Source organism: Lepidothrix coronata, unplaced genomic scaffold (assembly GCF_001604755.1).
Source record: "Lepidothrix coronata isolate B3197 unplaced genomic scaffold, Lepidothrix_coronata-1.0 Scaffold2, whole genome shotgun sequence".
Lineage (NCBI taxonomy): Eukaryota > Metazoa > Chordata > Aves > Passeriformes > Pipridae > Lepidothrix > Lepidothrix coronata.
Genome location: NW_016690182.1, coordinates 6,158,002 through 6,182,600, shown reverse-complemented (window position 1 = coordinate 6,182,600; position 24,599 = coordinate 6,158,002). Strand labels below are relative to the sequence as shown.

The following is a 24,599-nucleotide window of genomic DNA, read 5'->3' as shown; positions in this document are numbered from 1 at the left end:
ACAACAGTTTTCAGGCAAGGACATCAGCTTGCTTCGTAATCAGAGGAAGCAAATGGTGAAATCCTTGAATAAATCTTTGTAAAAGACTTCAGATCTATAATTAAATACTGAGCGAGCCTCAGTCTGTTTTGCTATATCACAGTGAGGCTCTTGCAGGTCATAAGGGATGATCTGAGATCTCCATGGTAGTTACAGACTCTTCCTCTGTAAAGGCTGTGAGTGATACATTTGCAGACTGTAGCAATCTGATGGACAGATATGGCCACCCTGAAGCTGGAGGGCTATGGTGATGGGCTCTCTATCCTTGAAATACATCTGCCCAGAGCAGGTCATGATCCTGTTGTGCTCCAGCCTGGACAGTTGCTCTCTTTAACTCAAACCATAAAACTCAATATGGTTTTGCCCAAGTGCATCCCAGTGTAGTGTTACCCCACCACATTCTTAAAAGCTGCAAGTGGTGTTAATTTAATCATTATTCTGTATTTCCACAACAGATGTTGACATTTCACTATTGTCCCAGAATTAAATGTCAAGTTATTCCTGTTCAAAACTACCGTTGGAAGGTTCAGGAATTCCATCTGCAGCTGTATTTAGAGCCTGCCTGCCTGCTAAGCCAGCATTTTTAAGCAGGTTTGTCTATAGGCTGTGGTGAATTCACTCATGTACTAGAGAGCTGCCTGGGTTAATTAATTCCCTTTCCACACATTAAAACCTATAGAAGGAGGGCAGCTGGAGGGAGAGGTTTTTTCTGAAGAGATCAGTAATTTTGCACATAGTGGGACCAACTTTTGGATTTCTGCTGTTGTTGCAACCTGGAAACCAGAAGCAGCATTCAAGAATGAGCTGTTGGGTGATGGAGATGGTCCAAACAGGACAGAACCGTGGATAATCTGTGGCAATTCACAACACAAAATCCAGTGCAGAAACAAGGGCACAGCTTTTAATCTTGCGCTTTCACTGCTTGCGTTGTTTTAATTGCAGATATGTCTCTGAAACTGCTTTCTGTGCTCTTGGCAGCTACTGAAGCCCTTTACCTTCATTTGAGGGGTCAGGTAAATACCTCCATGCATCGCTGAGCCGATCCATGTGCCACGTGCTCAGCATTCGCCCTCTGATGCCGAGTGCCACAAACCATCTCATCAGAGGCAAACTCTTCTTTGCTCAGCTGTGGAATATTGTTTCTGAGCATATTGTCCTGCTGCTGGCTGAGGAGCTATGTGCTGGGTGGATTCAGGTGTCCCTAGCAAAGGCAAAGCTGAGGATTCAGGGGAACCCAAGATGCAGGTGATGTTGGTGCCATGCTTGATAGCTTTAGCTGCTGTGGGTGTGCATAGCCTGTGGTTTGACAGCCTAAAAGACAAAGGAATATTCTACCAGGATTATCAGCTCTGTGCGTCCTGTGCCTCTCTGGAGAGAAACCCTCGGGGCAGAGAGGCAGCAGAAGCATAGCTGGAGCCACTTGTTTGCAGGACATGTGCAGCAGAGGAAGGAGGGTTGTGTTTTGGAGCAGAGGACGCAGAGGGAAGGAAGGAAGGCAAATCACAGGATCTCCATCTCATAACAGTGTCAGATTGAATCCAGATGCCCCCAGACCAATGCGGATGGGTGAAGGGCAGGGGTAATGGGTGGCAAGTTGAAACTGTGGTGCACAGGAGAACAGATAATCCATGCAGTGCTTCTGATCTGAGAGGTTATGGATTAATGTCTCCTCAAAAAAGGGCCTCAGGGGATTCCAAGTGTTTCCAGAAACTTCCTTGCCTAGTCTCAGCCCGGCAGTACCATGAAATTGCAGTTTGGGCAGCTCACATCTGCCATGATCTGGGCTCCAGAGCTGCCTTTTAAGTGATAAAGCAGAAAACGACCCTTTTTATTAGGTGGTAGTGTGCCACTTTCAGCCCTATGAGGAATTGTTGAGATCATCAGTCAGAAGCACAGAGAGTCCCTATTTCTGGATAGTCTGAAAAGGAACAAAGGAAGGTAATAAGAAATAATTTGAGGAGGTTTTATTATTATTACATTTAGTAGTAGGGTTTTCTCTCTAATGCTTTATATGTTTTTTCCACACTAGATATGTGAGCTTATATTACACAGTAAAAAGCTATTAGTTTTCTCAAAAGATTGTCGATTTTCTTTCCAAATTGCTAAATTACATTTTCTATTTTATGGAAATGCTCTTTCATTTGTGCAAAATCCTGCGCTCAGATGGTTAGGCCAATCTCATCATGCAAGACTATTAGACGAACTAATTGGATCTGTCTTACTTGTACATTTCTATCAGGAATATCTAATAAATGTGGAAATCCATTTGGAAATGAAGACAGCATCTTCATATTCTCGGGACCTCGGAGATTTCTGGTGTTGCAGCTGCAGCCTGAGCACAGCCAGCGGGAATTAGCTGCTTTCCTGTTGGCAGCTCTGTCAAACCCTTTTTCCAAGGTATGAACCTGACCATCTTCATAATTGTCACAAGTTGCTAAAGAATGCAGTTCTTTAAATGGTATTTAATCGATGCTAATCCTGGGAAGATGCAGGGACATCTCTCGTACGGTCCATTTGGGCTGTCATCAAGGTAGGTGTGAGGGTGACCTCGGTGCTGTAATTGCTGATCCTCTTCAGAGTACTTATGAATTTATCTTCTCGCTGTCCCAGTAAAGCAGAGTAAAACCATTATCCCTGTGTTGCAAATGGAGAGGTGTGGGAGCGAGGCAGCAAAGGAGCTTCCAAGGTTGTCTGGTCTGAAGGCATTTGGATGGAGCTTCCACACTCTAAATCCCAACACTTAAACATTCACTTCTGCTTGGTCTTCCCTCCTGTAACGCTGCATGACTGATGCTTAACAAACTGGCACAAGACCATCATTGACTCCTTTTGTACTGGAATTTTTATTTTCTGAGACTCCTGCCTGGATTCAGCTAAGGGTTTGCACACAGGGCTGCTTTTAATGGGATTGCTTTGCAGTTTGGAGTTAAGTAATTTTGTGGATGGGGTCCCAAATGGTCAGATGTTCCTGGCCCATGTGCAGGGCATTAGTGGGGGTGGCGGGGCCTGGGACCTCTCTGTGGCAGGATTTCTGTCCAGCACCATGTCCTGTGAGTGAGGATTGGTCTGTGTTCCCTCAGCCCTCAGTAATGCCTTGTCTGGTAGAAAGTCTGCAGAACAGAGTGGACCTTTTCTACATTTACAAGATGCTTGTGTTGGTTCAATGCTTTGTATCATCAGAAATGAGGTATCTTTGCTCTTAAACTGAATACACTTTCTTGCTGAATCAGGGTCTTGTTTTCCAGGGGAAGGCAAACCAAAGCCACCCACACTCACTTGTGAGTACTAAATACTGCTGACCAACAGCAATTCTTATTGTGAGAGCAGTTTCTATAAGAGCCAAACCTCTTTCTCCCTAAGATCTTCCTTCTTACTCTTGCCCAGGTCACAAATGGGGACAAATCCTTGAAAGGCCACGGGTAAGACCTGAATGCTGCTCTCTCCACTCTGCCAAAATCTGCAGGACATTTACTGCTGGCCTCAGAGAAGGTGCAGTGAGAGAAAGCAGAGCAAGAGGAGGAAAAGTCACTCAGCTCTAAGCGTGTATTGTTTAAATTATTCACTTTTTTCTAAAACAACTCATTGAATAATACATTGTGGTCACTTTTATTTCTAAATGCTTGCACTTAGACTGAGGTTAAAATGATATCCTAAAATGCCATTTGCACTTAAGATGCCCTCCAAGCAGGGCCTTGGTCCCAGCAGCTTTTCTCTCCCAGGTTTTCCAGTTCTGGGTCCTGTGTTTGGACACAGCCAGCTCCAAATGCTGCCCAGTCCCACACCTCCTGTAGCAGGAGATGGATTTCAACCCCAAAGAACTAAAAATAACAAGCTTGGGCTTGTTTCTATTTGCCTTTTCCATCGCTGGCCAAGCCCTCTGAAGTAATTTGTCAACAGCTTTATTCCTTCTTCATTAACAAGAAGTTTTGACCTAATTGCACTAATCCCCGAGTTTATGGAAAACCTTTGAAGTGCCCTACATCAGAGTCACAACATGGAGCAGTGGATGGAGCACAGTGATTTGTTCTTCCTTTCCCATCCAGTCCCTGACACATGCACATACAGAGATTTCTGCATTTGAGGAGAATTTCTACTTGAGACAGCTGTAGTTCAGGTGCATTTTTCAGCCTTATTTAAAGGACAGGGGGAATCAGGAGAAACTATCTTTGGTTCACACTTACCTGCTTCTCAATTTCTGCTTCGCATTTAATAGTAATAAGATAAACCAACCCCCCAAAGAACTGTTTGAGAGGTCTGACATTTATGCATTGCATGCAGGAATGATTTAGCATTTAAAAACAAAATAAATCCCTCTGTGTAAGGTGCTTCATTATTCTAACTGATCGGAAATGAGAGAAATGTGAATGTCTGGTGAGGCTCCTTTAAAAAATAGACTTCCCTTCTGTCAATAAGCTGTTCTTCTCCACAGAGGGGTGAAACCTGGCTGAGCTTCCAGCAGGATAATTAGTTGTTTGGGAAATGCCTTCAAATGCACAAGTGTTAAATCTTACTGGGTTCTTTTATTAAATTATTTGGCTCATGCAAGAAGGATGGAATCTTAATAGCCAAGCCCTCTGAGATCTATTAATGTCCTCTGCTGCTATGAGAAGCCCAAGGTGTGCTGAGCTCTTAGTCCAGCCAGTCAGGAGGAGTGCTCAGATGGCTTCTTGTGCAGCTGCTGCTGGCATCACCTCTGGAAGGGTCAGGCAATGAATGCAGCTGAAAAAAATAATCAGGGGAAGGTCATGGTCTCCCAATGTGATGGGCTGGAGCAGGGACAAATGATGAAGGAGCTGCTGATGGCAAGGAGCAGCTCTGCACACCTTGTGGGACCCTCACCTCCCGGGCAGAGAAGTGCTCTAGGACACAGCCAGCCATGCTCAGCGTAGACATCGTGCCTGTGCTGGGAGACCTGCAGCAGGAAAAGCCCAAATAGGCCAAGAGAGCCTCTGGGAACAGGTGTCTGCAGCAGAGGGCCAGATCTGTGCTGTGCCCCATCGTGAGCAGCTGAGGGATGTCATGGCACTTCCCTCCTGCAGGATGAGGCTCACAACAACACCAGGGGCCTGGTGAGAACTGTGAGAAAGCAGCTGTAAGACCAGAAACTCTTTGGTTTGCAATTTTTTCTCCTTGCCATCATGTGCAGTGACCTTTCCTTAATGAGACAGAAGAAGCTCGAGAGGTAAGGAGGGGGGGAAAGAAGGTGCTGGTGAGGACATGGCAAGTAGCAGAGGTGTTTCTGTCCTGCTGCACAGTGGCTGAACACTGCAGTAGCACATTGCCAGCCACAGAGCCACATCTTGGTCTTGATGGAGATTCTTCATGCTGCTTCACATTCCTTTGTTCCAAGTCTCCTCCCTTGCCAGGGCTTGGTGCTTGCTGGGGCTGCTTCAAATCCACTGGCTCCAACAAAGGCTCCTGATCTGTGTCAGTGAGGGAGAGGAAGGCTGTGTCCATTCAATTTCTTGAATTATTGGGTATAAAAGCTGACATTGGGTCACCCATATGCTGTTTTACCCACAAAGTGGCATTTGAGGAGCAGTCTAACTTCTGATACCTTTGGAACTGCCTCATTACCATGCGACTGGAGACAGCTTCTGCATAAGCCCAGCAGAAACAGTCCCCTATTGTATCTCTTCCCAGGGTTTTTGCATATAATATTAAGCATTACAGTAATTTATTAAGACATAAATCAAGTTTTACTGTGGTGCCACTGCACAGGAAAAAAAGCACTCCTGGAAAGGCACCTGAATACATCGTGGCCTCCTTTAGAGTGGGAGCAATTTACGTATTCAATAAAATTTCTGTTGGTTTTGCTGTAAATCCCATCTCAAAGCCTGTGTGCTCTCCACATGGTACAGTGGGATTTCATCAATGTGTGCAGTCCCCTGACTCCTACTTGGACTGCCAGCTCTGCAAAGGTGCAGTCTTGCTCTGCCCTTTGACTGTGCACTGTGCACCACGTCACCTGTTGCTCCAGCACTCACAGTTTGCGCTGTGCTGTTGAGCCTGTGCAGGGAATTGGGGGCACAGCATCTCTCCAGAGTTAAATCCAGAGTGCCTCCCGTGCCTGCCCCAAAGCTGTCAGTCTGCTCACACTGTGCAGAGCTGGTCCACAGCAGTGCCCTCTCTATGAGAGTGGGATGCCCACAGTGTGACAGCCCTGGGCTGGTAATTGCCGAGAGCGCTTTATTTCCATAGGTGAATGCTCTGGGTTGATCCCTTCTGGGCTGGCTCCTGGCAGTGTCTCTTCTGTTAATTAATCACCAGGAGATGATAAATGAAAATATCAGCTTGAGAAATGTCTGCCCTGTGCTCCCAGCAGAAGCAGCAGTGCATGGTGAATAGTTTTCTGCCATTTCTTCTGCTTTGATTCCCTCTGCAGAGCTGCATCTCAAGCGATTGTCTTGCACTCATGAGCTTTGCCGGTGTTCAGCTCCACTCACTGGAGACGGGTATTGCAGCTTGGGCAGTGGTGAGGAGTGCTCTGAGCATCCTTCCTCTCTGACAGCTGCATCCCATGACCAACATGGCCCAAACTCCAACACACTGCGTGTTTCATCCTTTCACGCTGAGCTTTGGGTCCTCCAGAGATGGGGTGTGTGTGGAGGAGCTTTTGAGCTACATCGGCTGCGTCTGTGCATTTTTAATTTTCCAAAGGGTGCAAACCCCTTCAAATAACTCCATGGCTAGCTGTTCAGCCAGCTGCCCCCTGCAAAACCTGAGTCCTTTTCCACAGTTAAGAGCTGGTTTGGAAAAGTTTGAATCTGGATGGGATTTTATGCAATGAAATATTCTGCAATTTCATGAAGTTTTATGTCCTTTATGGAAAGAGAAGTCTCTTCAAACTCTTTGTAAAAAATGGGGAGATCCCTAGGACTGGAGTGCAGAGATTTTCCAAGGCTCTGGGAGACATTTCTGATATAAGCGTGATGTAAGTACCAGCAGAAGCTGGTACATACTTGCAAAAAAAGTTCCAGTTCTGAAGTGTCTCATTTTTGAGCAGGGAAAGTGATTTGTCTGTGCATTCTTGATGTACAGCCCTATTGGCATCTGCAGTGTCTTTAAGTGATGTATCTCTCTGAAGGCTTCACTGCTTCTGCTGTGTGATCTGCTCCCAACAAACTCCAGAGAGCGAGTGATTTATCAGCCACTGCTTTTTAGGGTGAGGAAAAGGCTAATGCTTTATGGATCTATCAGCATTCCTGTATGGCACACAGAATACAATATCCTGCCAAAGAGAGGAGGGATGTCTGCTACCTGGCAATCCATCATTTCTCCCAGTGCCCCATGGCAAATGGACTTTTCTTTTTTCCATCAGGCTATGTGCGAGTACTGTTATATAGTGAAGAGCTTCTCCCTTCTCCTCCTCCACAAATGGTTATGAAAGCCTGAAAATGCAACTTCTGCAGGGTGCAGAATAAGATGGGAAGGGTCATTTTGACAGGGCAAAGCCGTCATTGCCTGCTTCCAGCGGGCTCCTGATTCCAGCAGGACACGTGAGATCTCAAGTGATGCAGCTGGGCCATAATCAGCACAACATGATCACATCAGGGATGAGAAATCCAGGCCAAATACGCCCATGCAGACTGTCAGGTATGTGCCAAAAACATGCAGATGTGTCAACAGATGCTCCAAGTTTTTCCTTTCCTGCCCTGCCCCACGGTGATTTCCTCCGTTATAGGCATGGCTCAGCTGACCTTGTCCCCATGGAGCTCATCCATCCCATCCACAGAGTAAGTGAAATGTGTTTATAACCTGGTGAGCATCTACTGGCGCGTATGAATCCCTCTCCTACATCTCTCCTTGGTGTTTTAATTGATTCAGGGTTTTCCCAGTGGAGAACTTCATAAGAGCATTTGATAAAATCAGCTACACACAATCCTGCCTCTCATTACTTACAGGCTTGAGGCAGGTAGATGATTAAGTGAATTTTTACGGTGCGAGCAGTTGTAACAAGGGAAATTATCATCCTGGATATGAGACAATGACTTGGCTCTTACTACATCTGCTGGCAGACAACTAACCCAGTGACTTTGCCTCTGATCTTGGAGCAAGTCGTCTGCTTTCTCCTCTAGGACAAATCTGCATTTGCTATCCTCACACATTAAAAGGACAAGTCATATGGATGTGCAGTGCCCAGGAAAATAGCTTCAGACTTTCTTGGTGCTGTTGCAGTCCTGATGGAAGTCAGAGTCTGCAATTGTCACCTTGGGAATGCTTCTGCAGGCACTGGGGTGAAGGGTGTCCTTTAGGCTCGGGGCTGGAGGTGGTACAGGACATGCCAGTAGTGTTAGTCCATGGATCAGATGGGATTCACCTGTTATCTCCCTCTAGATGCATCCTAGAGTTTATTACTCCAAGGAAAGTCAGTAATGCTGGAGTGAAAACTGGGGTAAATGAGTGAAAATCACTCACTCCATCAGGGAAATTCTCCAGTTAAAATGTGAATTCTTTTTTTTTCCCTGACAGCCAGTGGACTTTGGGTATAAGCCAAAATAGTGACTGAAAGAAAGGGCTGCCGCTTGGTTTTGTTGTATATTTCTATTTTAACTTGATTTTGACACATCTCCTTGTTAGTAAATAAACTTTATTTTTGCAGAGAGTTGTTGTTAAGATAATGTCAGATCCCACTGTGAAGCCAGATCCAGTAAAGAGCAGTAATGTTGTTTCCTAATTTGTTTGAAATCTTAAAACACTTCCTCATCTGAGCAGAGATACCTAAATGGCACCTATTTGGCACTGCATGTAATTCTTTGCTCTAATGGCATGCTTGACAATATCTGTGTACTTACCTGGAGCAGCAAAAGCCTCCTGTACTTAAATGAAATACACACAGCAGGTTTGAAGATAAACACAGGAGATGCCTGAATGCTTTTTAGAGAACTGTAATTCAGGTCATAAACATAATATAGATTGCAATAGTGTATATAAAGGAGTGCTTCAAATACCTACCTTTGTGTTTTGCAATTCAGTCCAGCTCATTCCTGACCTAACACAAGGCTGTGCCCGAAACCCAGACTTCCATAAACATAACAAATCCATCACTGAATCAATGAAGGAGATGCAGAAAAGATATTTTAACTATGCAGTGTGACACAGCTCACATGAGCTGCAGCACATGTGCTGCTGGTATTCCATGTAAGGAACCAGGAGAAATGAAAACGGGTGAAGGATGACTCCTCATCCGTATCACAGAGCACATGCCTGCTCTTAGCTCTGCTGAAACCAGGCACAGTTTGCACTGTGGAGCACCTCCACCTCTAAGCAAAATGAAATTTCTGGATTTCTCTGAATTCCTGCAAAGCAGGACTTTTTGCCGCCTGGTTAATGGGAATTTTGTCAGTCGTGCTTACCAGACACAATAAACAGATAATAAATAGCACAGTCTGTGGACAGCAACAGGCTCCAACAATCCATTAACCAACGAGACATGTTGCACATTCTAGCTTATTAGACTCATATCCATAATATATTCTAACAATCGCTCCCTGGCAGGCATTTTCCTAGAACAAATACGCAGGTTGGACTTTCATTTTTTATCTCTCTTCAAAATTTCAGAGTGAAAAAGAGCTGGTAGCAAACCATTAGCAATAATTTGATCCTGCATTTGCACTGGAAATTTTAAAATAGATTTTTCTTCTGTTCTTCTGCTTGTGCTTGCTGCCTCATTGTTTTTCCGTGCATTGTGCAGGCTGAGGTGAGCAGTGAGGAGACTGCCTGAGCAAACATTGTTTTGGCAGTTTTTCATATGTAGCCCTTGCTGCTTTAAATAAAGCCTTCCCTCGCCCCACCTGCTTGCTTCCCACTTTGTACAGCTGCTTGCTGAGTGATGAGCAGTGTGGGCCCCTTCCAGCTGAGCATGAAGTGCTGGTATTTGAGGTCTTTTTCTGGTGGGATGGAGCTGGCGTGTCTTGGTCCTGGCTGGTGCAGCAGTGAGGGTCCCTGCGTCCTTGCTGCCAGGACCCTGGGGGAACTATAGCTCAGTGAGTGAGGCATTTCCAACAGCTCCATCTGGAAATTGGTGCAGAAATGGTCTTGCTGGAAAAATACAATCTGCTCATGTACAGCTGCCTATTTCCAGTGTGATTTGTCCATTGTTCACCCAACTGCACCCCAGACCCGTGGCACCCCTAGACCCCTCAGAGACCGGGTTATCCAGGCTTCAGTGCTGCCCCGGGGGCCCTGCACTCAGCACTACTCTGCTGTCACGGCAGAGTTTCCAGGTGAATCCTGCTCCGTCCTTTCGCCTTAAGAAAAGGGGGTGGTGTGGCGTGCGGAACTTCGCTCTTCCTTGCAGCTCAAACGGGAGATGGTGAGGGCTTAAGAGACGCTCTGTTCACTCACGGTGCAGCACTACGCACTCGTGCAAACATGTGCAAACGAGGGACCGCGCATCCCGCATCCCACACCAGGTGCGCGCGTGGGGCGGCGCGGGGGCTGCACCGCGCGGGCAGCGAGCGAGGGAGCAGCGGTGAGGGGCTGCGCACCCGCCAGCAGCAGTGCCGGCATGCGGATGGGGATGGGGATGTGGACGGGGATGGGGATGTGGACGGGGATGGGGACGGGGACGGGGATCGCGATTGTCGGTGCCCGCACAGGTGCGGCGCGGGACAGGTGTGGCGCGTGCCGGGGGCGGGGCCTCCCCGCGGGGGCCAATCAGCGCCGGGGCAGTGCCGCGCGCGGGGCGACTTTGGCGGGAGAAGGGGGGCGAGCACCAATCACGTTCGGGGCCGGGCGGGGCGGGGGCCAATCGGGGCGCGGTGGGCGGGGCGGGACGGTGCGCGCGGAGCCGGGACGGGCTCCCCGGGAGCGCCGCGCGAGGCGCGGGGCTGAGCTCCGGCTGCTCCCGGCGCATCCCGGCACGGCGGGAATGCCCGCTGGCAGCGCGTAGAGGAGCGCCCCGGTGCCCCGGGAGGATGTCGGGGAGCGGCGGAGCGCTGCTGCTGCTGGCGGCGGCGCTGCTCGGTGTCCCGGGGGCCGCGCAGCCGGCGGGGGAAGCCGCCTGCCGCTCGGTCCGGGCCGCCTTCCAGGTGCTGCAGCCCGGAGCCAAGTGGGTGCCCGAGAGCCCCGTGCCAGGTGAGACCGCCCTGCCCCGTGGCGTCCGGCCGGCCGCCATCCCCCCGCCGGAGGTCGCCGGTGCCCGCCGGAGGTCGCCGGTGCCCGCCGGAGGTCGCCGGTGCCCGCCGGAGGTCGCCGGTGCCCGCCGGAGGTCGCCGGTGCCCGCCGGAGCCCGCCGGTGCCCGCCGGTGCCCGGGGCCGCTCGGGTGCGGGGCGAAGCGGCTGCAGCCGCCCCGAGCCGGGGCCGCAGGGGAGGGTCGCTGCGCGGCTGCGGGACGCTGCGGAGCCGGGTGCGGGCTACCCGCTCTCCCACCGCCCGCGGGGAATTGCTCGGTGCCGGCGGCCGCCGGGCTCCGCGCTTCGGACGCGGGGATAACACGGAGGCTCTGGTTACGTGTGGAGTGGGAACCCGCTGAATGAGCGGGTCTTTATTGCACTCGGTTTGCTCAGGGGGTCTTCCAGTGAGGCAGAGCTGCAGCGCTGCCCGCAGAACCAGCCGCCCCTTGTCCCCGTCCTCGCTGCTGTCGGGGGTCCGGTGCGAGGTCCCCGGGAGACCGCAATGTCCCTGCCAGTGAGCAGAGGCTCCACGCACCCGTCGTGTCTCCACAGGTCCCGTTTTCCTCTCCGCCAGAGCCGTTTTCCATAGTGTGTCGCGTTGTGCCAGGGTCCTAGGGCAATCCCGCTCTGTAAAGCCATTCCAAGAGCATCCAAACCCTCATCCCAGCCTGAGCCCGGGGGCTGCCGCAGCTCTAGAGGATGGGGCTGGAAGGAGGGAGCGCGGCGTTCCCCGAGCTGTGCGGGTGCCATGCGGGGTGCGAGGGCACAGTGGGAGGCTGTGAAGGATCTGGGCGAGGTGTTACTCTGCTCTGCAGTTCCCATTACAGGTGGCTGCCTGGGTGGTACCGCACCAAACCTCCCCACCAACGCCCTGCAAGGCTGCTTTTGGTGTATTTGCCTCATACCTATTTTAAAATGCAAGTGAAACACTTGAATTCCCTGTCTTTTAAAGGTTTCTTTTGCAGCTTTTTGGGAGCTAGGGAGCGTCGGCTGCTCCAGGTGGGTGGCTGTGTGCTGGGAGTGTGTGTCCACAAGCCGATCAGTTTTGATGGCTGCGTTATGGAGCTGCCTGGAGAGCTCGGGTGCTCCTGCTTGGGTTCAATACACAGGAGAACGCCTGCTCTGAAAACCTTATGATCAAAGTATGAGAAGGAAAAGATAACAGGCAAACGTGACAGGGAGGGGAGGTGCAATGAGATCATCGCCAGCAGTAGCTGCTTTTAATAACGACGTGTTGAGTTACGTTTTTTGCATTTGTTGTCACACAAGAGTTGCTTCAGCAGTGAACTGCTGCAGCGCTGGAGAGGAAAGGGAGGGAAGCAGAATGCCCAGGCCTGGGACTGCAAGGTCTTGTGGCTGCTGGTGCAAACCCGAAGTCTTTTGGTCTGTAGGACTGTAGCAATGCCTCATCTTACCAACAGCTGTGAGAGCTCGAAGGAGAGTTTAGGTGTAAGTCCTGGTGAGAGTGTACCTTCCCTATCCCTTCCTTTCCTTACGTGCCCTTCCCATATAACTTTTGACACTTAATGTGCCCTTCAGACCAGCTGTAGGAGCAGCTTATCTCCTCTCCATCCTGCAGGACCTTGGTCTCCTAGTCAGTAAGGAAGTGGCACTGGTAACACTTTCCAGTGAAATGTTTGCATGGAGAGTTGCAGGGGATGGAAAGAGCTGCTCTTATCACCACTGAAATTACAAATTCTGTAGTTTGTTTGTAATCACAGAAGCAAGGGAAGACATTTCTTTTAAAGTCAGTGAAATCCTTCCTTTGATTCCTAGGTAACTTGGTTGGAGTATGTTTTTACACACTCCAGGGAGGTGATGGACGGGTGGGCAGGTCCCTGTAGGATGAATCCCATCGGAGGCTGTGCTGTGAGTGTTGAGGGGCTGCTGAGGCTGCTGTATTGGGTCCTGCACCAGAAACTGATAGCATCCTCCATCCTGGCCTGGCTGTGATTGCAGTGGGTGTTTTGTCCTGGTATCTTCCCTCACTGGCAGGGTTCAGGTTGCTGGAGTTGCTCAGTTGTGCTCTTTCTCCCCTGGGAGCCCCAGCTGCATCCGTGATAATCAGGAGGAGTGAGGAGCCCTTTGCCACTCTACAGAGCCTGTGGGTAGCTGGATCAATATCTCGTAGCAGGGCTGGTGTTTCAAGTGAATGCTTCCAGCTTGTTATGATGATAAAGTTCCCACATATCAAATCGAAAGTGGATTTTACATTTGCCTAAGTACATAAACTTGATCATAATTAAAGCAACGACTGCTTGCTTATACCTTGGATCTGGCCCATCTTGCATGACTTTGTGTAGTAATTACACTTCAGAGCACTTGCTTCTCCTAGTAGCAGCTGCATAAATCTCTGTAATAGAGGAGCATCACTCAAGGACTATTTTCCATGCATCTGTTTATTGCTTTTCTTCCCTTCATACATCTGTCAATTAAAAAAAAATTTTGGAGTTTCCAGCCACAAATCACCACGGAATCAATTCTGAGAACCTCTGCCTATGGATCATATCTCCCTGGAGAAACTGAGGGTTAAACAATTTATGTAAAATGTGGATTTTTTTTTTTTTTGGACATGAACAGAAAACAATGCCTTCTGGAAGCCCCCATTTTGCATTATGAGCAGTTGTGGCTGAAGGAGTAAGTAGAGGAAACACTGCTGAGTTGCAACACATGCAGGAGAAATGTCCCATGGCTCCATTTTACTGGATCAGTGGTGCGTGGGCTGGGGGGACATTGTCACAGCACTCTCTGTAGGAGAGCTCTGAAGGAGCCAGAGACCACACTTCTAATTAAAAAACAACAAAAAAAAAGGGCAATTCTCATAAATATAAGGGAAGTGTCATGCTGTTTCATGAGCAGTATTGATGTTCTGGGAGTAATTCTTGCTGAAGGCGTGCATCAGGCAGTGAGAAGCTTGGTCTCTGTTCCTTTTTGAGCTCTGGAGCAGCTTTGGAATACTTGGAGGTGGGCAGTATCATGACCTAACTACTGTCAGCTGTGTCTGAGTGTTTGGAGGGGTGGGAGGATGTAATTCATGGCAACAGCTTAACTGGAGCTGGATCAGAGGTCCTGTGCTGGAGAAAAGCGAAGGCAGGGTGATGGGAGAGTGGTTTTCTTAGGGTTTTCTGAATGTGAGACTTAATGCCAGCTCCTGAGTCAGCCTGTGGTTCTGCCCTGGGGTTGCTTCACGTTCTTTCTTTCATATGTTGCCCGTGTTGATTTTCTTCCTCCATTTGTTCTTTTCCCTGCGTAATTTCTCATATATAAACAGTAGCTTGAATTTCCATTTCTCCTGGTCTGTTTTTCTCTCCTCTTTGCCATTTGGGTTTCTTTGTGTTGGCGGTCATGTTCCAGGTAATTGTGCTGATGCATGTGGGTAGAGGGGATGGATGTCTCTGCCCTGGGATGAAGGAAAGCTGAGGAATATTTATCTTGACAGAAATATCTGATGGTGGCTCTGTTTTCCTTCTCCCATGGCAAGATGCAATTTCCAGCTTTTTGTTAATTTTCTTTGATGGAAACAAATATGGATTCACCCTAAGAAAGTAGGAGATTAGCCTTTTGCTTTTGGACTTGAGGTGTAAAGCTTTACAACTGGCTGGCTGAGTGTGTCAAGCTTTCTTCTCTCTTTTATTTCTGGCAGCTGCTGTGTGCCAACGTACAGTTTAAAAATTAAAAATCCCAACTCTTCCCACTGGTCTCAATGCGCCTTTGCTTGTGAGCTGGTTCCCTTTGTACTCCTGCTCTTTTATTCTGTTTTTCCTGAGTGGGACTAATGATGCTCCTCCCTGTGCAGCCTTTCCATTTAGCTTAGCACAGTGGTTTAAGAGCTTAGTTTACTAGATAATTGAGTTTTCTGTTCTTAATTATTTCAGGCCTGCAAGTTGCTCTCTTGATAGTTAAGAGAGCAAGAGCAGAACCCTAAAATTTAGTAACCTCCCCAGGCAGTGGTTTTATAGTGAGATCATTAATTTTATTTTTTTTTCCCAGGGGTTAACTTTAACAACATCCTGAACAGTGTTCTTCCCAGTCTCTGGAATGGCTGTAGGATTTGTGTGCATGTGACTGTAACAAGTGTGTTTGGTGAGTGGGTGCCCACAAATTAACTCCCTGCTTTTGATGGCAGTATTGTTAATACATTTGTACATTTGTTAGGAGGAAACTTTTACTCTGTGAACCCTATTTTTCTCTAACTTCTTTTAAAAGATGTGGTTTTATAGAGTATTAGATTTGCATGAGAATCATCTGGCCGACATTGCAAGACCTGGGGAGGAATCGAGAGTCAGATGGCCTTGTGAAACACAAAATGGAATGGAAAATAAAGGATAATTAAGCAGTAATAAATACCCATGTAGTACCCATACTGTTCCAACTTTAATCACCTATTGAATGAGGCTGGTTTATAATTTATATCTCTTTAATTAGGTTTTAAAAGATCAGCACTTAACCTGGGTTCTAAACAGTTGCATTTGCTTTCCCCCCCAAATACTGAGCACTAAAAGCCACTGACAGATGCACAACATAATTTAAAAGAAGGTTTTTAATAAAAACTATTGAAATAGCTGGGGGGAAATCCACTATATTTAAATGTTGAATCACTGCTTTTATCTATTTAAAGCATGATGCTGACTGTAGAACAATTGGAGGAGGAAAATTGACCCAAAACAGCATCTTTCTTGTCGGTGATATTAACAAATTGTTGAGCTAAGAGGGTGGGAGGAGGCCCTCTGACATTTCCAGACTGCAGAAGGCGAAGGTGCTGCTGCACAGGGTAGCAGAGCCCACCCCTCATGGGGAGGAGGCTGCAGGAATGTAATGTTAAGCAGGGGTGGGTTCTTATTTTGGCGATGCCTGGGGTAAATTCGGGGGGGAATGTTAATCTGATTTAAGTTGCCATTGGATCTGGGTGGGAAGGCTTATGTGCCCAGTGGAAAGCATGACTTGTCTGCCTGTGTCTGATGACAGGGTTGAAGCTATCCTGGGATGCTTAAAATCAAAGGGAAATCCTTCAGCCTCGTGAAGGAGTTCACAACTGCCCATAGATGTTCTCAGGGGTTTTTTCTTTGACATTTAATCCACTGAAATTATTTTCACTTCTGCTGTGCTAACCACCTATCTGCGGGGATAATTGTACATCAAAGTCAAATGTAACGCTTTAAATTCACTGCTGCCCAGTCTTCAGTACAAATTCACTGTGTAAGGAGGAGGAAGAGGCAGGGTGCTACTGAAATTACTGCAGCTCTAGAGTTTATTTCTGTCAGCTGGGAGTATATGCAAAATTATTGGAGCATTTACACTGCTGTTCCCCAAGATGGCATAAATGGCACAGCTCTGACGGTGCCTGGTGTTCCTGCACCCATGGAAGAGGCTACATCCAGCACCTTCTCATCCATGGGAGGTGGGTGTCAGAGGGTCAGGCTCCTGTGCTTAGCTTCTCATCGTCTCACTAATCTTGCAAAGATTGGTATTTGAGCATCCAAATGCAATTGAATAAAACCGTTGCAGTAATTCGTGGGACACTTTCTTTCTGAAAATGAGTTTGTAATGATTTATAGCAAAAGGAGAAGGTTGTTTGCAAGGGCTGAGACTGGCATTATGAGGTGTAATGACTTGAAACCTTAAGAAAAAGGGGTTGTGTAGGTTGGGAGATAAAAACAGTCTTAACAGTAAGGGCCATTAGGCAGCGGAATGGGCTCTGCTATCTCACAAGCCGGAGGTGTTTGTGTTAGATAAAATGCTGAGAGGGGGTGGATTGGGAGTCAGGGGTAGGATTTGATGACTCACAGGACCTTCTCCAGGCATTTTTTGGAGCCAGAAACGTGTGGCACTTTAATTCATTTATTGCTCATGTCTGGTCCGTGGGCTTGCTGTTTCCAGGCGTTCGTGTCTTTGCATCCACCACATTTCTGCAGCACCCCTGGTTTGCATAGCCCCCAACCCTTGGGGTGTAGGATCTGGGTCTCTTGGGGGATGCTGCACCTTGGGGAGTGCAGAAAAGGCTCCTTCAAGCAATGGGACGAATGAACCCCCAACACATTTGCAGGTTAAAAAGCTCTATCCCTTTTTCATCAGTGTCTGCTGGGGCTGGGGTCAGCGGGGTGGGTTAATGGCTCCTGGGGGACCGACATTAAAACCTGCCCTTACTATGGGGACTTGCAGATGGGTCTGTTTGAGCCAGCTCACCATCTGGGAGAGCCACACACAAAAAATAACTGGCAGATGGGAGTCCGGCCCCCATTCCCTGTCCCTCTGTAGCAATATTGTGCCAAGAAGGACTTTGTCCCTGGTACCTTATAAGAGCCTGTTCTGCCTGTGTTAACCTGTTGCATTTACCGTGGTTTCTGGTCACTGGTGTTAGTTGACTATCTCTGTAAAATGTTTTAAGCTGTCAGAGTTAATTCCTGGGCTTTTTCCTCCTCCTCTGTGATTGCTCTGGTACAGCATGTGTCTTTTTACTGCATAAAAATAAAAATCCATTTAAGGGGAGAAATTGCCTTAATTGCTAAAAAGAAGGATGGGACATGAGTAGGTGACCTTTGCTGCTTCCTATCCCTGGCTTTAACTTGCACAGGCCTCTTAATTGCCAGCTCTCAGATTTTTCTACATTGGTATTTCCATTAATCACTGAAGGCTTTTTTTTTTAGATAATTTGAAATGTGTCCTAATATAATAAATGTAGGAGGAAATAAGCTTTATATTAAAAAGAAATTTATGGCTGTATTGTAGCGTTAAAAGGACCATGCTAAGCCTTTTTGCGGCGTAAATTGACTTGGGCTTGACTTTAAAAAAACCTCTGGAACTCGATGTTACACAACTGCTCCTCTCATTAACGCAGTGTCCTGCTGTTACGTGGCTTTTTGGTCCCTGTTATTTTTTCAGTGCATGAAATACCTGTCGCTGTGCTCCTCTGGAGTGGGTGAGTTCAAGAACTGCTGAGACTCGAGTTTTAGATGTCAGTGGTGCTGGTTCTGTGTCAGAGGGCTCGAGGATGGAGTTTTTGCTGTGCATCCTGCTTTGCAGAAGGAGAAACTGAGGCAGCAGGGAACGATGGAGCCAGGATGGGGGTGTGGATCCCTCTTCCCCCTTTGCCATGTGTTTTGGGTTTGTGTTTTTTTTTTTTTAGTGACAGCAGGACCTGCACTGGTTTAATCTCCTTTCCCCACGTGCGATGCATGTTGCAGATGAAGCATTTCATGTTTCTTTTCCAAGGCTGTGCTGGTGGAAGGGATGGGACTGGGGGGAGGAGGTTTCTGCTGTCGCTGCTTCTGAGCCCTGACAGCTGGTTTTCCCTTGGCACTGTGCATGACTCTTCTTCAGGAGTTACACGATTGAACTGACATTAATATTAATCCTGTTCTTCTAGATTACACTTGCAGAAGTGACTTTTGACACTTTCTAGTAATTAGGGAGAGAGTGGATGTGGTAAAAGACTCTTAAGAAGGAGAGAAGAGGGGAACCTAGAAGGATGTGTAACCCTTTGAGAGCAAAGATGTAAATCACCAAACTTGCTTCTATTAAGGAAAAAACCTCTATAGCAAACAGGAAGGCAGAGTGAGGGCTGAGAGGTGTGAGGAGCCTTCACTCTGGGCCGTTGGTCACTGGCTTGGAGAATGCTTCCTAATCCCAGTTCTGGACAGGGCTGAGCCTAGCAGGGAGCTACTCCTGTTCTGGGCACAATGCAGTTTGGGTGATAGACACTGAAATGTGAGGTCCTGGCTGCTCTCTGACCCTGGATAGCTGTTTTTAAAGGAGTTGTTGCTTGCTGTTTGAGTTTCTAACAGCAGCGTCAGATTAGACATCTTTTGCATGGGGAGGGCTTGATATGAGCTTGTTGCTCTGCTTGTATTTGTGGGGCCTCAGTTTGCTCTTGAAAGTTGATCAAAAATGAGACTTTTCGTTTCTGCTACTTCCGTCTCTTCTGTTTCATCTTTTGTTGTCTGAGCCCAGAAAGATTTCTAATTATTTTTCTAGATTTTATTTATTTTTAGCTAACAACACCTTTCCTAAAATTGCCTACTTCCTCCATGAGTAAGTGCTCTGGGAATGTCAAAAAACATTTAACTTCACTGATCAGTGCTAAGAGTTACAGCTGCAGGTACCAGAGCAAGTGATGTCCTCCTGGCCTTTGTCCCCTGGCTTTTGTCCCATCCTGGTGAATGGGTGAAGGTGCTGTCTGTGCAGTAGCACATCTGATGAGGAGACTTTTTCCCTGTGCAGTGCTCAGTGCATCCCTCAGGATCTGTCTTTCTGCAGCGGGATTCCACAACTGAAGTGGTGGACCTTGGGCTTTGCCTGTTGCAATGGAGGAAGGATGGGATGAGGGAATTGGTGGGAGGACTCAGATATGTACAATTTAAAACGCAGCAGTAAAAAGCCAAGTAAATCATTATTGTTGTGTCCTTCTGTTATTGTTGCTGGGGATGCAAAAGGATGGAAATTGCAGGTAAATCACACTATTATGTTTTGAACTAGTTTTAAGTCTTTATGCAAATTACAGTCGTACCCTCCTTGATGTACTATGTTTGTTGCTCTATTCATTGCAAATCTGCAGCCTCAAATCCTGTCTCGTTTTCCACCTCCAGTCTTTTCTGTCTGCCCGTGGCTCCTTACCGGAGTGCCTGGGAGACAGCAGGGCAGTGCTCAGGATTGCTCTGCTCGGCACCAGCCCATCAATGGGTGGAGTGTGTGGGAGCTAAAGCAAGCAGTGTGCTGGCAGGCAAACACAGCTCTTAGGGGCTATTGCTCAGCAATCCTGGCTCTGCCTTATCAGTCCTCTCCTTTGGCCAGGCTGCTTGCTCAGGACAAATTGCAGAAACGTCATCAATTTGCCCAAGCAGTAATTGCAGCAATACTGATGTATGGAATTGGTTTCCTCTTCACTGCCAGCAATCCACGTCCTAATGCCAGTTTTCTGCTCTTATGTCTCTCCAGGGACTGATCTGCAGGTATGTATCCCAAAGGGCTCCACATGCTGCTCGAGGAAGATGGAGGAGAAGTACCAGGCAACAGCCCGTCTGAACATGGAGCAGCTCCTGCAGTCTGCCAGCATGGAGCTGAAGTTCCTTGTCATCCAGAACGCTGCTGTCTTCCAAGGTGAGTGCTGGGGGAGCCAGTGCTTCTCCTCCTCTTCTTCAGCACCTGGCAGTTGGAAGCACAGGTGGCTGGAAGCTTTCTGTTCACTTGTTTTCATATTTTTGTATATATCCTTAGTTAAGATTAACAATACACCTGGTTTGGTATATGGTTGCTCTGCAGGGCTTGTCCTAAATATTCCTGCAGCTGCAACAGCAAATGTAAATGTAAAGTCTAAACTTCTTGAAGTGCAAATTTAAAAATTAATCAAAAACTCACTTCTCCAAGAATTAAAATCTCTAAACAAGTACCATCTTGATTCTGACAGTCCCAAAATACAGGTTGAAGTTATATGATCTGGTTGTCTGCTTGGTAAGATCTGATTCAACTGTGTATGGGGTTTATTACCCCTCACACAACAAAGTTGGTTATTCCATAGAAAGGTGGGCAGAGGCTGCCTTATTTACAAACTGGTTCCTGGTGCTCTAGTGTTTGAGTGCTTGGTAACCTGATGCCCTGCTGTCTGTGGCATCTCTCTTTCTAATGATAATGTGATGTTTTTTTAGGATGTTTTTTTCTGTTTGTTTGCAAAATGGATCTTTGAATATTTTTTAGTGTGGATGCACACTAGTTTGTACCACTTAAATCTGCAATCATTCTTTTTAAGGCCTTTACACAAGCAAAACTTATTCCCTCCATGGTTTATGTGCGGTGAAATGATGACTTGTTTGTTGAGTGGTGGCCTGTTAAGGTTCTGTCATTCTGTATTCATGGTGCTTTTGCCTGTATTTAAAGAGGAAATCATGGGCAATCAAGCGTTTTTTTTTCCTTCATGATGATATTTTTGCAGAATAATTGATTTATTTCTGTTTATGTCTCACTAATAGCAGGACTCAAGGCCTGCTGAAGCCTGTGAGATCATGGCAAAGCTCTGTTCTGGGCCACAACTGCCTGATGAAGTCTAATGTGTTGTTTTTCTCAATGTAAGATCAAATAAATTGCTGAAGAGATAAGAGCGTATTTTTCCTCTCAGTACTTCTTAATGTAGTGACCATTAAGTTCCAATTCTAAGAACCAGAATGGAGTAAAACTAATGAGAGATTGGTTTCCTAGGCATTGGAAATGCAGACCAGCTTCAGAAATGGTGAATAACTTGGCTGGAATACAAAGTGTCTGCCTTCCTCCCATTTGACAAAAACTGCAACATTAGTTTTTATTGTGTGTGGGAATGACACCCTGTGGTACTGCAGGTTGTGCATAGCAGTGGGGTGCTCTGGCTTTGAACTTTCTGCCTCTTCTGGAGAGAGCTGAATCCCTTGTTGTTGGGGTTTTTTTTTGTTTGTTTGTTTTGTTTGTTTGTTTGTTTTGTTGTTTGTTTGTTTGTTTTGTTGTTTGTGTTTTGTTTGTTTTGTTGTTTGTTTGTTTTTTCTTCCTGTTTTTTATATTTCCATCCTGGCCCAGAGACCTGTGCAGGGATTTTGAAGCTGATGTTATTCTGAGAAGCCTTGATATACAGAATTGCCATTCTTGGTGGTGGGGAAAAAAAGCTTTCAATTGAACAGTTTCTGACCACTTCTGCTTATAAAAAAGCTTGTGACTAAAAATCGTTTTCAATCCCATTGAAGAAGAAGAATTCTAGCTGGAACCATTGAGATACTTACTTTAATTATCTTGTATAAAGTGTTTTGGACTTGGAAGGGCAATTCATTAGGGTTTGAACATTATTTACCATTGTTATCTTTAAAATCAGTCTGAAAATCTGTAGAAGAACTCTTTTTAAAATAGGTTGATCTTTTGATTGCTGCTTAAGAGTATTTTGATGGCTGCAGTGCCAGAGGCTGTTCCAGCTGTAGAAATTGTGCTTTCACCCAACACATGGTCTGAGTTGTTCTGGGCACTGTAGGGGACAGGCTTCTATCTCAAGTCATCTCTAAAGGAGCTGGTGCTGAGGTGTGTAGTGTCCCAAATCAAACTCCACATGCTGTTTGCATCCTCCCATGTTTCCAAGGTATGTGCTGGGACAGCTGCCTGGAATACTGTCAGGAATACTGGAGTGGCCAGGGAAGAGGAGCCTGTGGTGCCTGAGCACCTCCCGCAGGTCCTGCTCGAAGCTGGGGACAGATATGCTGTTGCTTTGGGAACTGGGACTGCAGGAGTGGGATATCTCCAAGCAATGCCAGCTTGGAGGTGTGCTCTGGCAGGGCAGAGAGCTCTCTCTGTGTCTTGCATTGGGTCAGACCCTGGTACCAATCTGGGGACCCAGCACAGAGGATGGATAATTGCACCACTCTGGAGAGTGGGGAAGTGTGTTGGTATGGAAACACATAAACCACTCATATAAAAACCACAAATGTGAAATCCTTCAGAGTTTATTTCAACCTTTTTAGTCTGGCATCTAAAGGAACTGCTAGTCTGACAAACAAAATCTCACCCAGATGTTATTATTTTGCACCAAATTTAATTTCTTCCTGGTGAAGCTAGAGCAGCATCTCTGCTGATAAAAATCAAGGGAAATTGTCTGGCATTTACAGGAAATCTCATCCAGGCCTATCTGTTACAATGTTCACTTAGCAAAGTTTATTAGATTATTAGTTTTAGACCCTTGGGCTTTTTTTTATTGAAGTTAAGAAGGAAAAATCCCAACCAAAAAAGTCCTCTCTTCACTAAATTTAAATGGAACAATTAGCTCCTGGTCTTATCTTGCAGGCACTTTTTAAAATTATGAAGATGATTTAAGTAGTGATTTAATTTTTTGGAAACTTGCTGCATTTGACAGTGCTAAAATGGATTGTGGCTGCCTCAACTGCAGTTAAATTTTACTCTAGGATTATTTTGCAGGCAGTTTTTTCACTTTCATGTGGTGTATCCATGCTGGTGGATACATCTGCCCACATGTGCACCTCCCTGTTTGGGCTCTCAGCAACCAGCAGCTTCCTACCATACTTTCTGCAAGTGGCAGCTGGAAGATAACAACAGCTGTGTTGGGAGAAACTTGCAGGGGCTACAGAGATTTGAGGTGTGTTTGGGATGTGTTCCAGAGTAGTTTCTAGGAAGACCATGATAAATCAATACCGACAAACTTGCCTGTATATGTATGGTATTCTCTTATTTGTGGGAGAATCCTGTTCCTTGTCCCTTCTGGAGCTGAGCCCTGGGTGGTTCTGGCAGGGCAGGTGGTGTGGGGAGGATATCAGTTCATCTCCCCTTGTGTGCTGCAGTTGGATAAAGGCAGAGCTGTAACTCTCAGTCCTACCAGGCAGCTCGGGAGGCTGTAAATCCTCCATTAGGCATAAATGCAGCCATTCTGGTTATTTATAGTTATTTACACTATCCATTTATATCTGTCAGGATTGAAGGCAGTTTTGACATTGCAAGCTTCTATCAGGTTATCTTTAATCAGTTTAGAGGCACCTAAGCCACAAATATATCAAATAGCCAATCCTAATGTTTGAGTCCTCTAAAGTATGACTGAATTATTTATTTTGTTATGATGAAAATGTCTGGGCTTTATTGGGTTTTCTTTGAAGAACTTGATTCTGCTTGAAGTCTGGAAGATAAAAGATTAGCGATTGTCTCTCCAAGTTTCTTATTCCAAATCCTTCAAGGCTTTTCATTTTTCACAAGTGGCTGTTACTACTTTAGAGTCAAGGTGAGGCAGCTGAGATTTCTTTTATTCTATTAAAGAGGTTTAAGCATATGAAGAATTTTATCCTTGCTAATTATGCCTTGCACGGGTAAGTCCAAGATGCACGTGGCAGTTAGGTGAGAAGAGAGGGGCCGTGTGTTGGGAGCTGTTGCACATTAATCACCGAGAAGGGTCCATTGATACCAGCGCTGCTGAGCTCAGCTCTTATCTTTTGGGACAGCGTCTTTAAGCCAATTAAGTTTGATAATTCAGGAAGGTCTTTCAGGTGAGCCTTGCATGGACTTCAGCACTGCATTGTTCTGCAGACCATTGCCCTTGCAGTGTGGGGAGAGAGGAGGTGGTGTGGGGCGAGTGGGAGAAGTCTCTGGCTTGGAAAGTTAATAACTATTTCTGGATGTGAAGGTGAGAGGTGCTGGGACTCAGGAGGTCTTGGAGGTGAACCAGCCCTGCAGAGGGGAGAGGTGCCCTGGGCACCAACAGGTCACAGCTGTGGTGTGTGCATGAGCTTAGGTGTCTAACCAGTGATCAGGGTTTCACAGCTTTTCTAAACAGGAGGAATGTGATTATGATGAATAAGTGTATAAAATGATTCCCAGCAGTACTCAAAGGCATCATAAGTGGGGTGGTCAGTTTAGTAGCTGCAGGTGAAAAGTGCGTGTGAAAATGTGAACTCCTGCTTGTGGGCTTGTAAAATATTAAACTGACATTTTAGAGTGGACTTAAA

At 46.7% G+C, this 24,599-nt stretch overlaps 1 protein-coding gene across 1 annotated transcript in view; it reads left to right on the top strand.

Moving 5' to 3' along the window:
- The first annotated feature begins 10,958 nt into the window (after positions 1-10,958).
- GPC3 (glypican 3) overlaps positions 10,959-24,599 on the top strand; it is a 145,966-nt gene continuing 132,325 nt past the window's right edge. Inside the window, exons 1-2 of the mRNA XM_017814180.1 lie at positions 10,959-11,118; positions 20,089-20,250. Of these exons, the coding sequence (XP_017669669.1) occupies positions 10,959-11,118; positions 20,089-20,250 (322 nt within the window). The remainder of the gene's footprint in view (positions 11,119-20,088; positions 20,251-24,599) is intronic.